This window comes from Heliangelus exortis, chromosome 2 (assembly GCF_036169615.1).
Source record: "Heliangelus exortis chromosome 2, bHelExo1.hap1, whole genome shotgun sequence".
Lineage (NCBI taxonomy): Eukaryota > Metazoa > Chordata > Aves > Apodiformes > Trochilidae > Heliangelus > Heliangelus exortis.
In genome coordinates, this window is record NC_092423.1 from 49,553,622 (window position 1) to 49,570,294 (window position 16,673).

Below are 16,673 nucleotides of genomic sequence, written 5' to 3' on the forward strand. Positions count from 1 at the left end.
GTATTCAATGAAACAAGGAATATGTTTGGGCAGGAAATGGGCACCGCTCTTCCCTTTGGCTCCAAGGTTGGTGCTTTAGGCTCCTGTCCTGCCATAAAGTTCTCATGTGAGAGCTACTTAAGGTTAAATGGACAAAAATTTTAGGGCACTTTATTCATGTCTCAGATGTCAAATCTCATGAAATGCCGGTTTCACTGACTTTCTCTTTCCTCATGTCTTCCTTGACAACCTGCCTGTGGGGATTTACTGCAAAGCAAGGCACAGTGCTGACCTGTTTTGAGTGTCTCCCTTTGGCAAGGAGGGCGGGAGCATAATGTCAGCAGCTCAAAAATTTGTTGGTGTGCAGCTTGCCTTTTCTTTCCAAGCCAGTATACATCCCATGTGAAAAACTGGAATCACTGCTAACTGGACAGGCTATGGGACTTTTCCTAAAGCACAAAGCTGGCTAGCAGTTACTGATGGCTGCTACTTGAGAAAATTCATACCAGAAGTCCTCTCATAGTAACAGCCAACCTCCAAGCTTTCTAGTGCCATTTTTTTGTACAGTTAAGTAACTTTTTGTCTCCACTGTGTGCATTTATTCTTTCTGCTGTTAGTTAGTGCTTGGCTGTAGAACCACATTTTTATTTACATAATCCTTTTTTTTTTTTTTTTAAATTTTAAAAAAGGTTGGTTTTAAGATGTAGGCAAACATACAAAGTAAATGTTCCTGTCTAGAAAGGAAGAGCAAGTGGAAAATCTGGTTGTAGTATTTCTCTGTTGTGATCACACCACTTCTTCAAGGAGAACTTCTCATTATTTTGTTTGTATATCTGTATAATCTGTACAATCACAAAAATGGAAAGATTAGCAAACTGATATGTTATGAGCAAAATATAAAAAATTGTCTCCTCTCTGTAGTGGCCAACACTGATCCACATTGAATCTCTCTCAAAAGTCAGACGGATGAGTTCCAGCACCATGTTTTCCATGGTCCTGTGGTTTTGGTTCTGTGAGAAACTTGTTTCCATTAGAAGCTAAAGAACCTATTCTCTGTGATTAAATAGTAAGAAACTTCAAGGTACAGCTCAACTGGAAAGGAGCTAAAGTCATGATATGGTTTTACTACGTAGCTTATGCTGTCAGCATCTAGAAAAGATCATTCCCCTCACCCTGTTCTCACCTAGAATGCTAATGAGGAGGAAGCTAATGGAGATTCACAAATCATTGCCTTCTGGGAGAGCTGATAGACCATGAGAGATGTCCAAGGGACATACAAACACATCTGCCCTGGTGAGAGCCTAAACAGTATGTCACCAAATTGTGGGGAGCAAAAAGAGTCACAGCAAAATCTTCTTTGCCACTAAGAAGAAGAGATGGACAGTGAGAAATCTTATTGTAACTCTGCAACTGGAAGAGCATAAAAGGGAAATAAAGGAAAGAAATATGTCTGGGCTCAGAGAACAAATTACTGTGACTGACAGCTTTTCAAAGCAGTTAAGAAGCCTCACTTCTTTTCCACAGCAGTTTTTGACTGCTTCTTTGAACTATTAGCTCCTCCCGGCTAGGTAATTTTTGTTTAACCATGGCTAATGGCGGGAGCCAGGAGGTAGGCAATAAAATTCACTGATCACCAAGCATGGTCTGGGATATCAGTTGACCTCCATATAAAAGCAGGTTGTCTCCATGATTTCAGGCAAATCAGTCTCAAATATTTGCAGCTGAGGTTTTCTGTTACAGAACTAGAAGAACTTTTTTTGTGCTTGTATTTTAGGATTGGTTGGCAGCTTCAAATGCTTGGAGATTTCATTCCCATCCTAGTGAATCAGCACTCTTCTCATATTACGAAGCTGTGGAGCACTTCAAGTTAATTTTAGTTTAATTAAGCATGCGTTTCTGTTCTTTCATTAAAACTGTGTTTTGTCGTAATAGCTAGACATTCTTACTGGATTTTTAAAGATACCTTTCCAGTCTGAATCTGTGGAGATAAGTGGGCACACTTAGAGACTGAGTCCTTTTTTAGAGAAAACGTTTCTGTAGCTATTAATACTGCATGGAGAACATCCAGGGCAAGGACAGTGACCTGTGCATTATGTGATAAAAACTGAAGCAGCTATAACGCAGGCATGGAAATGACACCATAATGAAAGAATAGAAATTAAACCATTAAGTTAATTGCACACCTGACAGCTTTCACCACACGCTTGCTGACTGCAGTTCAGGCTTACCTGATAATGATCAGAGGAATGAAGTACACCAGAAAAGCCACCACTGTCATGTAGGGTATCCAGTAGGAGTCATCAGGCCAGAGTGCCCAGCACTGCACTTCCCCATTGGAGAGCTGCCGTTTCCCAAAAATAATCAGGGTCGGTATGGAAAACAGGAAAGAGAGGCTCCAGGCCACTCCAATAAGAACTTTCGCTTGTTTTTCTGTGTAACAGAGTCAAACAGATGGTGTTAATGGGGGGTGCTGGTGTGACTGGCCCTTTGTAGCAGTGCTGGTAGGAAGAAAGGAAAAGGAAATTGGGTGAAGTAACAGAATTTTGGGCTGTGGCCAGCTGATGCTGAAAAGACTACAAAGAAAAATGGGGATTTCATCTCCTTCTCATGAGAAAAAAAATCATATAATTATGGCCTTGTATTTATCTAAATAATATGTATAGATATACGAGGGCTGGCCATCAAGAAGGAAGGTTCAACCTCTTCTCACTTGTGCCCTGTGATAGGATGAGGGGCAATGGATTGAAGATGAGCACAGGAAGTTCCACCTCAACATGAGAAAGAATTTCTTTACTACAAGGTTTACAGAGCCCTAGAGCAGGCTCCCCAGAGAGGCTGTAATGTCTCCTTCTCTGGAGACTTTCAAGACCCGTCTGGATGTATTTCTGAGTGACCTGCCCCAGTTTTGGTCCTGCTCTGCCAGGGGGATTGGACTCTGATCTTCAGAGGTCCCTTCCATCCCCTGTCATTCTGTGATTCTGTGATTCTGTGATATTTGATTTACAGATGCTAAGGGCTCATTGAGTCTAAAACATTGTGAGAAATGCACTGGTCAGGGCCAGCAAAGCAGAAACATGAGAGTAAAAGGTTCCTCTGTGCCACCAATACAACACCATGAAGGAATGTAAGGGAACACAGGCTGACCTGACTTCATGCTCTCACCCTGGCCTAGCAAAGCAGTGGTCAGGAGGACACCAAGACAGGGAAAAAGAGCCCTTGTGATACATATAACAGAGACAGGCTGAGACTAGGAAGAATACTTAAAATACAAACTAGGTTGGAGCATGCTGGTTGAACTGGCAGGGGAAATGTCCCTCTTGGAATGGAAACTAAACATTTTGATGCACCTTGTCATGAAAAAGCTTGAAAAAGATTCCCCATCAGGAAAGAGAAAATGCCTCAGTTCAGAATCAGAATAAAACTACACAACCAGCTGCCTTAACCTCCAGCTGAAGCTTTACTACCCTAAAGAAACATAGTCCTGAAGAGGACAGGAACCTCCATGCAGTTCTCCTCATCATGGTGTGAATGAAACCCAGCTGCTGTTGATGGGCAGATGATGGTGGGCTTGTGCTCAAGTCTCAGTTCTGTTTTATCAGCCACGACAGGTATGGACTAGGAGATCCTGCTGGACCTCATGGTGAGGATCTGGAGGGAAGGATCCCAGAACTCTTGCCAGGTTTGTGTTACTGCTTCTCCTTGACTTCTGGTCCCCTCTGCTGTCAATGGGGAAAACTGGTGGGAAATCAAATGATGTCTGGTGGCACCCATGGGATTTTGTGGCTGGTGTGGCCACACCTCGAGTACTGTGTCCAGTTCTGGGCCCCTCAGTTTAGGAAGTATATTGAGGTCCTGGAGCAGGTCCAAAGGAGGGCAACCAGGCTGGTGAAGGGACTTGAGCACAGATCCTATGAGGAGAGGCTGAGGGAGCTGGGGCTGTTCAGCCTGGAGAAGAGGAGGCTCAGAGGAGACCTCATCACTCTCTACAACTCCCTGAAAGGAGAGTGTAGCCAGGTGGGGGTTGGTCTCTTTTTCCAGGCAACTCTCAGCAAGACAAGAGGGCATGGTCTCAAGTTGTGCCAGGGGAGGTTTAGGTTGGACATTAGAAAGAATTTCTTTACTGAGAGGGTGATCAAGCATTGGAATGGGCTGCCCCGGGAAGTGGTGGATTCTCTGTCCCTGGAGATATTTAAAAAGAGACTGGATGTGGCACTCAGTGCCATGGTCTGGTAACTGCAGCAGTAATGGATCAAGGGTTGGACTTGATGATCTCTGAGGTCCCTTCCAACCCAGCCAATTCTATGATTCTATGATTCTATGATTCTATTTGTTGGAGCAAACAGGCCCAAGGCTTTCATTTTCACATATCTGGAGTATCAGTGATTCTTAGCAGCAGTTATTCCTCCTGTGTCAGACTGTGAGAGGAGCAGACTGGGACAGTTTTTTTGATCTGGGAAGCTTTGGTGTTGAAATGCTTTATTATGGCACAAAATAGCCAAGGTCATGTGTGAAACAGAAAATCCCTTTAAATTATGCATTTTAAGAAGAATGTCTTTCCTCCTTTAAATTCAAAGAGCAATATGAAAGTGTGGGGGGTAAACATTAAGAAAGTCATTTTATGATTTATAAAACATCAGTTGCAAATATTAACTTGTTCTGCTCAATTTTAAATGCTACCCATGTTCAGCAAAACATAGTCTTGATAATCTAAGCTTTAAGGGAACTGTAAGGGCATCTGCATAAGTGAGAAGGTTAAAGATTGTAGATATCGCACAGGAAAAGGAGAACTGTAGTTTCCCAAAGAATAACAGAATAAATTTAGAAAAAGGAATATTAACAGTAATTTTCACAAAATAGTTCCTGACAGAAATGATTTTTTTGTTGTGAGATAGCTACTTAAATACATACATACAAGATTCAGTGGAGTCCTTGGGTCTGTTTCCAAGAGGAAATGATCACTCTTGGGTAACATACTTTATTTTAGAAATGTCCTTAATTTGAAGACAACTGAGCAATTTGGGTTGGGCAAGTGTGATGTTTTATCTTTGTGTTTTATAAAACATTACCATCAATGTTCATTTATTCTTGTTTCTAAATAATCCTTGTGTTTGGTTAAAATATGGCCTTGATAGAGAGAAGTGCTTTACAGGGCACTGACAGCATCTACACAAGTGGATTTTTATTTTATCATACTAATCTGAAGTGGTTGTCTCACAAGCAAGTTTTTTTAGTGTGGGTTTTGTTTTTATGTATAGTGTGGGGTTTTTGTTTGGTTGGTTGTTTTTGTGTTTTGTTTTGTTTGTTTGTTTTTTGTGAATGCTTTAATATTTTCTAAATGCCAGCAAATCATATAATGAGATCTACATGAATTATAAATGGAACTTAAAAAAAAGCAAAACAGCTTTTGAAATTTGGTATTCCATTCAGCCAGGCTCAGTATTTTCCTTGAAAAACAACATTGCTCTTTAAATGAAATTTTTCATACTGGAGTGGTCAAGACTAACGGCCTGGTTTGGAGTGGAAAACTCAGTTTGGAGTTCTAGCACTGGCTTTCCTAAAGGACGTTTTTGTGTCACCATCCCCTTGGTTCCCCTTCTGCCATCTGTGCTTTGTAGCAGCAGGTTTTTTTTGCACATCTGTCTGCTCCCAGCAACATGTGGTGGGGAGGCACCTCTTGGGAGGAGTTTTGCTCCCCCCTCCCCACAGTGCTACTGTTGTTCTATAACATGAGTGCAATTTTAAAAGTAGGCTTCAAATTCAGAGAGAGAGCTGTTCCAGAATCTCATTGATGTGATGGGCTTCAGCATCATTTGCAGCCAGAAACCATGCAAGGGACAACTTAACACCTACTTCGATTCTGTCTTTTACTTAAGCAGTTCTGTTGTCACCTTTTGATTAGTTTATGTGTTGCTTGCATACACCTTTTCAACATGGTAAAATATTTAACTATAGCTTCTCAGTTTATTTTATTTTCAATCTTTATTTTACGAATTTTGTTTCCAATGACTCTTTAGGTTGTCGAATTGAATACCTCAGACAGTAAAAATGTTAGGATTAGGAAATATAGTTCTTTAACATCCTGCACTTTCTGTGGTCTCCTATGTATTTGTGAAGTGAATAAAAAATGTTTAACTATTGTTTTCTCAGAAGCCATGCAAATTACAGCTATTACAAATGTTTTTTAAGATGACCTGAGGCTAGTAACTAAATCACAATTTAAAAATCATATTTTTTTAACATTCTCAAAGCAAATAATATTCAGGGCTACATGAAGTAATAATTTTTAAAACAGCTCTTCTGTTTCTTGATTGAATGATTCAAGGAGATGAGTGTTTCATTTTGCCACAACATGACTCAGAACTGTTTTTAAAGTTTCTCTGTGTCATCACCAATAATAAAATCCTGTAAGGCTCATTGTTCTTTGCCTGCAGAACAGCTAAGAGGGCATTTCAAAAGCTTCCCATATGACATCTCTGCTAGAAATATTTGGGTGCAAAAGGTGAATATTTATGTATATTCCAGGAAGCTGGTATAGTAAATGTACCTCTCTAGATAGTTCTTTTGAATTTACAGCTGCCTCCTTCTTCACTTTGAACACAGTGTTTGCCTGTCCATCAGTGTGTAGCCAGCCCTTGCCAGCAGCAGGTGGGCTTTGCCAGCTCTTTGCTTTTGACCTGTTTCCCTGTCAGAGCTGCATCCAGATGATGGCTCTGCTGCCCCTTGGTGGGGTGCAGTGTCTGCTCTTCCCAAATGTTCAAAAGAAAAGAAGAAAAAAATACAATAAAAGTATAGGAGACAGGAGTGTGTTAAGAAAAAAAAAAAAAAAAAGGCTTGTATAAAAATCTGAGGTAGTCTGGGGGCCTTTTTTCCAACTTCAAAATCATTTGTGAAGACTAAGCATTGAATTCTTTCCCAGGCCCAGGTGGTAATTTAACAAATGCTGCTTTTCCTGTACCATGTATGATGGAGAAATGCTAGCAAGGCTGTCTCACAGCTTGCCCTACTCAGCTGGCAGTTGCTGCTTCAGGTGGATGATGAGCCCATACCCAGCCTGGCTCAACATCAGTGGGAGCTGCAGAGCACACCATGAATCCCAGCACCTGCTGAGAAAACCTTCATATCAGTCTCCCCATTCTGAAAATGCTGCTCTGCACACTGGGGAATATGCAGCTAAATTTCACACAAGTATTTGAAGTTTTCAGACTTCAACACCTACCAAAGCTGTAATTGATTCATAGGTTTTTAAGGCTAGAAAGGACCATTAGTCTGATCACCTGAATCAAGCAAGCTGGCAGAAGTCATCATTACTCCAAAACAAGAATGATATTTGCATCTGATTAAAGTGTGTCTTCCAGACCTCATGGTCATTGTGACCATACCCCTTCCTCCCCACATTCCATTTCAGTTTATTCACTCAGTGGAACATCCTTAATGTCCCTCTTTGGCTCTGTAGGAAAGAAATCATGGTCTTTCAACTGTACTGCTAAGCAGCCAGGATATATTGAGTGCTGTAAAAATAACAAATAGAAGAAATTATAAGAAACAATATATATATATATATCACATATGTATGATATATAGTATATATATATATCATACTATTGTATGAATTCTCAGTACTACCATTGTATTGTATGAATTCTCAGTACTCTCCATTCAAATTATTTCTTAGTGTGAATAGATAGACAATATAGCTGTTGCAGCTCCTAGAGTCAGTATAGTTGCATGAGGGATAGCTTTGGCCCATAATAACCATCTCAGAATGCGGGAAGATAATGAAAACCTCTCTATTTTTTAAAATGCCATTTCATTCTTTGCTAACACAATGCTTATAAAAACTGCTGAAGGCTAAGTACAGCTTAATAAATCTTTAAATCACAGCTCCTTTGCCATTTGGAAAATTGTAATGGAGTCCCAGTGTTGCTACAGCAGAAATGAATAATTCATGGCAACAAAATTAAGAATATTGAAAAAGCTACCCAATAACAGACATCATAGCATTAGCAAGGTACAGAAATTCTCCTACCTCCTTGCAAGAACTTCATTGGGTAAACTATGGCGTGGTATCGGTCTATGCTTAGTGACACGAGGACGTAAGTGGAAGCGTAGAGAAGGACCACCTGAGGCAAGAGGTATGTGAGACAGCAGTTGAGACACATTTATTGCAGAAAGTAATGTCAACGAGAACAATGAAGTAGGAATATTTGAAAATTTTTACTGGAAAAAAGATAAAATAAAAGAAACCCTTGTATATTCACCCAGATCTTTTTTTCCCCCTCAGCTTGTCTACAAAATGTGAAAGATTTATTATGTTTTAATTAATGGTGTTCCAACTTCTAGCCTTTAGCACTTCTGAAGCTAGAAAAATCTCTCTGCAGCCTTTTTGTTAGGATTTATTGCTGTGGAGACACAAAGCCACACAAGCTTGGGCATACAGGGAAGCTCAAGGTTTCTATACCTGGAAATAGCGAACGACTCTGCAGACAATATCAGGAGCCATAAAATCTCCAGTGTAGCGCCAAATTATGTCAGTCATTATGTTTATGAGTCCTGTGAATGAATCTGCAAAGAAAATTGAATGAAGAAGTAATAAAAGAAGCAAACATGTCACTGCAGGTGAGCCACTGAGGCTTGTACCTTGCTCCCCCAGTCTTGAGGTCAGGGGACTCTGGATGGTCAGCCCAGAACACTAGAGGAGCTGGGAAAGCCTCAGACAACACAATTTGGTTGTATTTTTTTTCTTGCCCTCTTAATTTAACACCAACCCATTCAGACAGGCAGGTCAAGATTCCTGTAAGTGTTGGAGCTGGTTTCTCACAAGCACAACACTCCTGCTGCCTTCTGGGCTATAGTTCACTCTGGGGGGCACTGCAAATGGGTTGGATGAGCTGCACCATTAAAGTGAGCTTTTTTCTCTCCATTGATTATACAGGAACTCATCTGAAATGGCCATGTCAGCCCACGACTGGATGCAGGTCTTGGTCTATACCCATATCCTTACCAAAGATGCCTATAATTAACTGAGAGAAATTAATCTTCAAATAATCTTCTTATTGTGAGTAGAGCTGCGTGGAAAAAACCACACCTATGTGTGTTAATCCCTAATAAACCTAAATGTTTCAGTCTTCTCCATGAGAGATGTGGAGGGGACTTTTGGTAAGCCTCATTCTGCAGTGTGCTGGGCTCAGTGCTGCTGGACAGGACCTTTTCCATGAGGTGTGGGTCAAATAATGTGTTGGAGAAGATACAGGTTTGTGCCTATGTGTGTTGGCTTGATTCCAGCTGAGCCAAATATTGAACTCTTTATCTCTTCCTCTTTTATCTCACTGTAAAAAGAAATATATCTCCTGCAAAAGCACCTTGGGAGAAATGCTGCTGAAGTTAGTGGAAATTTTGTCAGGATTTTATTAGCAAACTTAATTATTTAATGACTAACCCTGCCCTGTCAGCTTAAAGTTAACCTACTTATGCTTATACTTTTGCATTCATCAAAATAAATACACCTCAGGACATCTTTTCTTTTTTTTTCCTTTTTTTTTTTTTTTTTTTTCTTCTGAGAAAATCTAGGAAGATATTTTAGCCTTTGTTCTGCTTCTTGCTGAACAAATGAGCCCTCACAGTGCTGCAAGTTTTAGAAAGGAACTGCAAAAGCTGGTACTGCTGCTGTACAGCAAGATTCTTGAAAAACAAAAGAAGATAATAAGAAATTTACCTCCCTGTAAAATAGAATAAATGTTTTAAGTGCTGTCCATGGAAGAAAATGTCCATCAATCCAATGTTCTGTGACTTCAAGTAACACATCATATTGCTCCTCTTGCACAGATCACCACAAATGGAGAGAGCAGGTTGGAAAAACTTTTCATGCAATTTGTCAGGAAAAAACAAGCCATACAAAGAAATTACTTCCATCCATATGTAAAAAATTTAGAGTGATGAGGTAAGTTCTTTTATTTTGATACTATCATTTCACACATTTAAAAACTATCGCTGTATGTTACTGTAATAAAGGTATTCTAGTATCAGAAGATTGTGGCATGAAATGTATGCTTTTGGAGAAAAGATATTTCAATTATTTCAAAATTTTTTGAGCAGTAATCAATTTGGAACATTATTTTCAAGCAAACAGGCATGGGTTGGGCAAAATTAGTTTCTTTAATCTCCTTTAAAATTACAGAAATTCGTGGTACTTCTAGCTGGGAGTTGAGATCTCAGCTTAATTTTTTAGAAGTAAAACTTGTTTTCCTTCACCAGAAAGCTAGGATTATTCTTCTTTATGAATAATCCTTTATTTTCTCTTTTTTGTTCAAGGCTCAGTTCAAAATGAAATTAGAACAGAAATAGTATCACCGTTGCACGTAACTACTTTGCCTTCCTCCTAAGTACTCTATCATTCCATTAATTCTGGTTTTTCTTTCCTCTTCTAGTGTTTCCCAACCTCATTTTTTCTCTTCACCTGCCTCCAAAAGGAGGCTGGATCACAGGTGATCTCTGGAAGGACCTCTCCTAACACTATGTCTGAGGTCTTTGCTCTCACACTGGCCCAAGGCAGCAGAAGACCTTATTTACTCATTGATTAGGATGATGGGGCAAAGGGTGGTTGTTCCTCCAATAAGTACTGTGGCTTTAACAATTTGTTGAAAAGATTGTAGGGGTATATAATTAAGATGGTCTTTGAAGAAATAGTGTTTTGAAATGTGAAATGTATCCTCTAGCAGTGGTTCGAACTCACCCCTTCCCCTTTTCTTACTCCTGAATTATTGATCCGTGTTCTCTCTCACTCCAATAATGAAATATTCATTGGTTCAAAGTAATGCACATCAGTAGAGCTTCACCTGAGGGTATCCTCCAGCTTTTGATGGTCTGAGTAGCTGCCAAGAAGGTGATAAATGGGAGTTCAGCCTCCCTCTGGAGGAGGAGCAGGGAGCAGGGGATGCCTTTCGTCTACCCATCTCAGAGTTCTCTAGAGGAAAGCAGGGCAGAAGGGAAGGCACTCCTGCTGTCTACTGTTTAATTTCCCTCTTCTCACCAACATTTTCTCATCCGTTTCCAAAGCATTAGGATGTGCTTTGGAGGTACATCTTGCAGGTGAGGTGAGAAATAGGCCAGTGTTCTGGTGGTTTTCTGGGTGAGAAGTGTGGAGCTGCCTGCTTGGTGTAAGCAATTTGGGAAGGTCTAGAAGCACACTTCCAGTTATGCCTGTAGCAGCTCTTTAGTTTGCATTGGGAGTGTTTTTTTTAAACCTGTGGACAGCCATCACTTAACTGGACCACATGATGGAGAAACCACAGGGGAATGAGCCTTCCCTTCTGCATTGCCTGACCCAAAGGTGCTTTCCACACCGTATAGATGCCAGCCAGTGCTCAGGCTGAGGGTGATGATGGAATTTACTCAGCTGAAGCAGACCTCCCTGCCAAATGCACAGTGAGGATATTGACTCTGTCTTCCTCATGCTACAGGCCTGTTCCCACTGCACGGCATTACTTATGAATGTATCTACAGCCTTAAGTACTTTGGGAGCTTTAAAGACAACTAAAACTGCCTTGAAAGCCTTTGAATGAGTTTTTCAGGTAACCAGGCTTTTAAGCAAGGTTAAAAATCACATCATCTTTGTGCTGGCAGCCTAAGTTCCTCTCCCCCAGTGGTACATGTAAAGAACACTTTGTACTGAGTTTCTGAGTCCCCATGAAGGGCTCAGCTCGCACTCCTCTGGGGTGTGCTCCTGACCTGAACACACATGTGTTTGCCAAAGCAGATGCAGCACTGAATTAGCCAGATTTCTCAAAACCCTTCAGTTGTAGAAACATTCCCTCACACAGCACCTTCATGCCCTCTGCAGGTTTCAGAAATCTCTCTTGCCTTTTCAGTCCTACCAACCACCAGACCAACTTTTCTCACTCCTTGGCTCTTCTGCTGCCTGCTCCAGAGGGTGTTTCTTACCCTATTTCTCCAAAGGATCAGACTCTCTCAGGCTGACCCAACTGCACACCTTAAGAGGACTTGTCATGCAGACACAGGTTACTTCACATAGGGCCAGTCAGTAAATAATGTGCCCTGTGCAGGTGATCACACAGCGTGCAGGAAGAAATGCAGCAACCCTACAAATCATGGCAAAGGATTTGTGCTACTGCTGCCTGTTGTACACACTCTCATCTGTTGTTTCTGTGCATTGCTTTCTGTTACTCAATCTATTATTCACCCTCTAGACAGCTAACTGGTTACCCCCATGCTAAGAATATGAAGCACATGTGCAAGTGCCATCTGTTAGCAGCACTGTGTTCATTTCTTGCCCTGAATCATTTCTTGCCCTGAATCATTTCTTGCACCTGGCCATTTCTTGCTTTGTGTCCTTCCCCCTCCAGTGCCACAAGTACATGGTGTAAAAATTATTAGTGATTTAGACAATGAGCGTGCTGGTCTTCCTTCAGTTATCCTACTGCTCGTTTCAGACTTCATGTTTTTCACACCTTCACAACATTGCTTTAGCCTACAACATCCCTTTCCCACCAAGCCTGTGTGCCAGTGCTATAGATCTGATGCATAGATCATTAATCACCAACCAGCCTTTAGTCAGTGGTAGATGAATCCTCCTCACCCACGTATCGTACAACTACAGCCATGATGACAGAGTTAAATTCATAATGTAATTTTAATTGCTGCAGTAGAAGTTAATGTTTAGAAGTCACCTGATTCAGCAGTGATCTCACCAGATCACACTTTACCCGGTTGTTTTTGGCAAGCTCACAGCTGGTCCATGTCACTGGGTTACACCATTGGTGTCCTAAGTGGTAAAATTCAGGTATTGGAAATGTAGCAGATACAGTATTCTAAACCTTGGTGTTCTCATTACTGCTGGTATACTCACTGCTTCTTACTAAGCTGGTAGCTTGCATATTAAAATACTTGTGTTCTTTCACTGATGAATGTTCATAGGCCAAATGGCACCAATTTAATTCCTGAAAACAGTCATAATCAACCTTCACTTGTAATCATGTGTGAGTTTGTCATTGCTATTCCTTTCTTAATATTTTTTTTTTTTTAACCCAAGAAGTGGTATGTGTCTGCATTGCTAGGCAACAGTGTGGATTATTTAATTCCTCAGAAAAATAGGTAAAAATCAATTAATGACATATTCTCTTTCAAACAGAAAATAAAAACTGCAGCAAAGGACAATTTGTGACTTTTAACAGGAGCCAAATATGTATTTACAAAACAATGCAGGCAAGTGATTCCTTATTGAAGACATTGCACTAGTGTGATGGAGGTGGCAGCAGCTTGCTTTTAAGTAGACATGGAGTTCTTAAGAAAAAAAATTTAAAATTCTGTAAGACTTCAATAATAAGGAAAAGTAGTCAAGAGGTAGGGACTAAAGATGGATTTCCTGGGGTGCAGAGGGAGGGAAAAAAATGGGCTGCTGGAGTTTGCACTATTTGAAGCCCCATGAACAGAGCAGGTCTGCAGCTCTTCAGCTGCCTCCTTCCTGTAACCAGCATGACCTCAGCCAGTCTTCAAAGGCAGAACCAGTGTCTACCTTTACCAACCTGCCAGTGTTTCAAAATGCAATATTTTAAAACATTTATCAAAAAGCCCACGAACATGACTGAGGAGGAGAAGGAGCCTGTTTTTCCTAGAGGAGGCTGAAACACACTGAAGGTAGAATTATAGCATCCAGGGTGGGGAAATTCAGCAGGTACTGAAAAAACCTGTGAAAAACCTGGGCCCTAAAGACTCATTTTACCCAAGACTGTCATGCTCAATAAAACCCCTTTGAATTTTTTTTTTTTTTTGTGGGATGGCTGAGGGCAGGTATTGCCTTGACACAGTTGAGCAAAGGAACCCCTGGGCTCCTGCAGCAGCTTGGGTGGTGGGAGCTGCCTCAAGTGACTGACAAGCACAAAAATGTGGAAAACTGCCCTTGGAGAGATAAATCTGAATGTGAGATTGCTGCTGCTGTGAGACAAATTTCACCTTCACAGTGATAGAGGTCCATTACAGAAAAGAGATGGAGGTAATGGGAATAGAGAGAGGTTAAAACTGTCCCAGTTGATCTGTCCACAGAAATTCAATGACTTGATGGCATTGCCAATGGAATGTACCTTTTGCAAACTTCAGGGTATTTCTTTCCTTACAACTAAGGAGGTTAAGACAAAAATCTGCTAGCAAGTTTGCAAGAAAATATCTCTATCTGATTTTTACTGCTGACTCCACTCTTCCCTTAGACACCCTAAAAATGCTGAAAGCCTCTTCTATCAGTAGTAGCAAGCAAATTTCTGGTAAGCTGCTGTAGGTTAAAAAGCTTCACTAATCACCTCAGCTGCAGTTTGATCCTTTTTTTCCCCAATGAGAACAGTCTTATTAAGTTGGATGTGGTGATCCATGACTATAAGGTACAGCTGTGCCTCTTACTGAAGTTTTATCTCTCTTTTCGTGTCACTTACAGAGTGATTCAGTGATTCCATTTTAATGAGGGATGTTTTGCTCTGCTTTGTTGACAGCCCCAGGCTGCCCAAAGCACCGTGGTAGCAGCAACATCGTGTAAGGCAAGAGAGGGAGTGCAAGTTCCTTGTCAGGGCTGAGCATTTCACATGGACCATTTTTCTGGGACCTCACCATGTGCATTCCTGTGACCCACCGTTCCGCTGTGAATATCCTCTGGGGGTATCAGAACCAGCAGTTTACTAACACCTGCTTACAACACAGTGACTTTTTCTTAAAAACAAAAATGGCATCACTACTTTATTACAGCACTAGGGTCCTGCCTTTGATTTTTGAAGTGATGAGGCCGACATCACTGCTCTGCCATTATTGCTGAATGTCACCCTTGATGTGCTCTCAGATAATAAGAGTCAGCACCATGAACTTTCCTTGCTAGTTAATAAACTCCCTACCTGATTTTGTTACAGGGCAATTGAGATTCGAGTGTACTCAGGTCTCCTGAAGTGGTAGGTTGTCTCAAGGACAGGCACAGGGGAGAGAGGCAAGCACAGGGGAACCTTACCTGGCTGGCACAGACACCCCTGCAATTCATTTTGTTACATCCTTACTTCCATTCATCCCTGAGCCAGTGCTTTCCATTGAAAATATCACATGTGGCTTTGCAAGTATTCCCTGTACTAGAAATAATTTTCTGACCATGTTAGCTAGAAAATGTACTTGCTCTTTGGCTCTCACTCAGCAGCTGGTGGTGATCTAGGTTATGTACCTTCTCTGGGCACCTGTAAGACAAGATACCTGTAAGATAGCTAGAGAATTCATTTTAAAATTCTTTTATTTTAGCTTTTACAACACTGAGCCCCCAGGAGCCCATTGCAGTGCCTCTGCAAAATCCTATGTTGGCAAGGTCTCTCCAAGCAGCTGTGGTGCAGTGAAGGGCTGCACATGGAGCAGGGGAGGTGCTAAGAGCCTGGGCCAAGAGTCCCCCTTGCACCTGGGTAGCCCATTTGTCCTATTTGCAATCACTCCAGGTGCCTTGCGTTCGTTGCTGTCTGCAGGCTCTTGCACTACAGAGAGTCTGGGCATGGTGTTGGCGATGGGTTTTTAAACCCAGCCACCCTGAATTTTCACTCCTTTAGAAGTGCTTCTGCAGAGCAGACATGGTTGTGCTTAGATGATGCTCTCTGCCAGAGAATCCCTGGCAAAGGGGAGAGTTGTGAGAGCCAAAATGCAGGCTGTGGTAGCTTTTGCAGGGAATCAGCAAGGAGAATCAGCATTTTGCTCTGCTGCAGTGCTTGCTCTGGAGCACACAGGAGACAGCAGGTTTGCCACCTGTACTAACCACATGTATTGCCCTACTCCTGGCAGCCTGGAGCAGAGCACAAAAAAAGATGTCATGGATGAAACAAAACCCACTATAAAATTTTCAAGAGGAAACTTGCTCAGTCCCCTTGTTAAAGTTTGTGGATTTTTTTCTGAGATGCTTTTTTCCTGATTTTTTAAAGAATTGATACTTTTTTTTCTCTTTCTGGCTCATAGGAAGTAACAAGAAATTTTGTTGCTCAGGGTGATTGCTTTATTTCTTTACTGCATTTCTTATTTTTCTATTTTGAGGTCTTTGCTCCACCTGAGATGAGGCAGGCCCTGTTAGCTGGATGTTGTAAAGGGTGGGTTTAGTGATGCTACAGTCTCACTCCAGAGCTGATCCAGGTTAAAAGATGAAGGACTGAGAAAAGCGTGCACTGTGCAACCTCAGCCTCTTCAGAAATAGTGCTTGCAAGAGGGCTGGAGAACAGGTTCCTAGGAGATAAAATTCAGAATGCACTGCCACTGCAAAAGGCATTGTTTTTAATTAATTTACCTTTATTAATACATTTCTTCCTACCATTCCTTCCTACCCCATCCTGGCTCTGGTGATACAGCTGAAGGGGCACAGGCAGTGCTGCAGTGGGGGGTGCAGAGCACCCACCAAAACAAGGCAGGAGAAATGGAACAGCATCAAATACAATACAGGATGAGCAAGGAGGAGGACTTGTCTTATAATACAAAGTTATCATGGTTTCAGTCCATGTGGAAAGCTGAAGAACTGATTGAAGAACGGTTTTCTTGTGAAATCAGGATGTATCATGAAACAGTAAGGAAAGTAAAGGCAAATTATTTTCAAATGTTCCTTCTTCAGACTTTCCAATACTGAGGTTTGGGACTGGCAGTTCCCCTTAGTGACAACAGGTGGAGGCAGATGAAGCTGATAATCCTGAGTGTTA

At 41.3% G+C, this 16,673-nt stretch overlaps 1 protein-coding gene across 1 annotated transcript in view; it reads right to left on the bottom strand.

The window, feature by feature from the left end:
* NPSR1 (neuropeptide S receptor 1) overlaps positions 1-16,673 on the bottom strand; it is a 65,560-nt gene that overhangs the window by 11,756 nt on the left and 37,131 nt on the right. The window contains exons 3-5 of the mRNA XM_071738677.1: positions 8,438-8,541; positions 8,006-8,099; positions 2,208-2,409 (exon numbers count right to left, since the gene is read on the bottom strand). Of these exons, the coding sequence (XP_071594778.1) occupies positions 2,208-2,409; positions 8,006-8,099; positions 8,438-8,541 (400 nt within the window). The remainder of the gene's footprint in view (positions 1-2,207; positions 2,410-8,005; positions 8,100-8,437; positions 8,542-16,673) is intronic.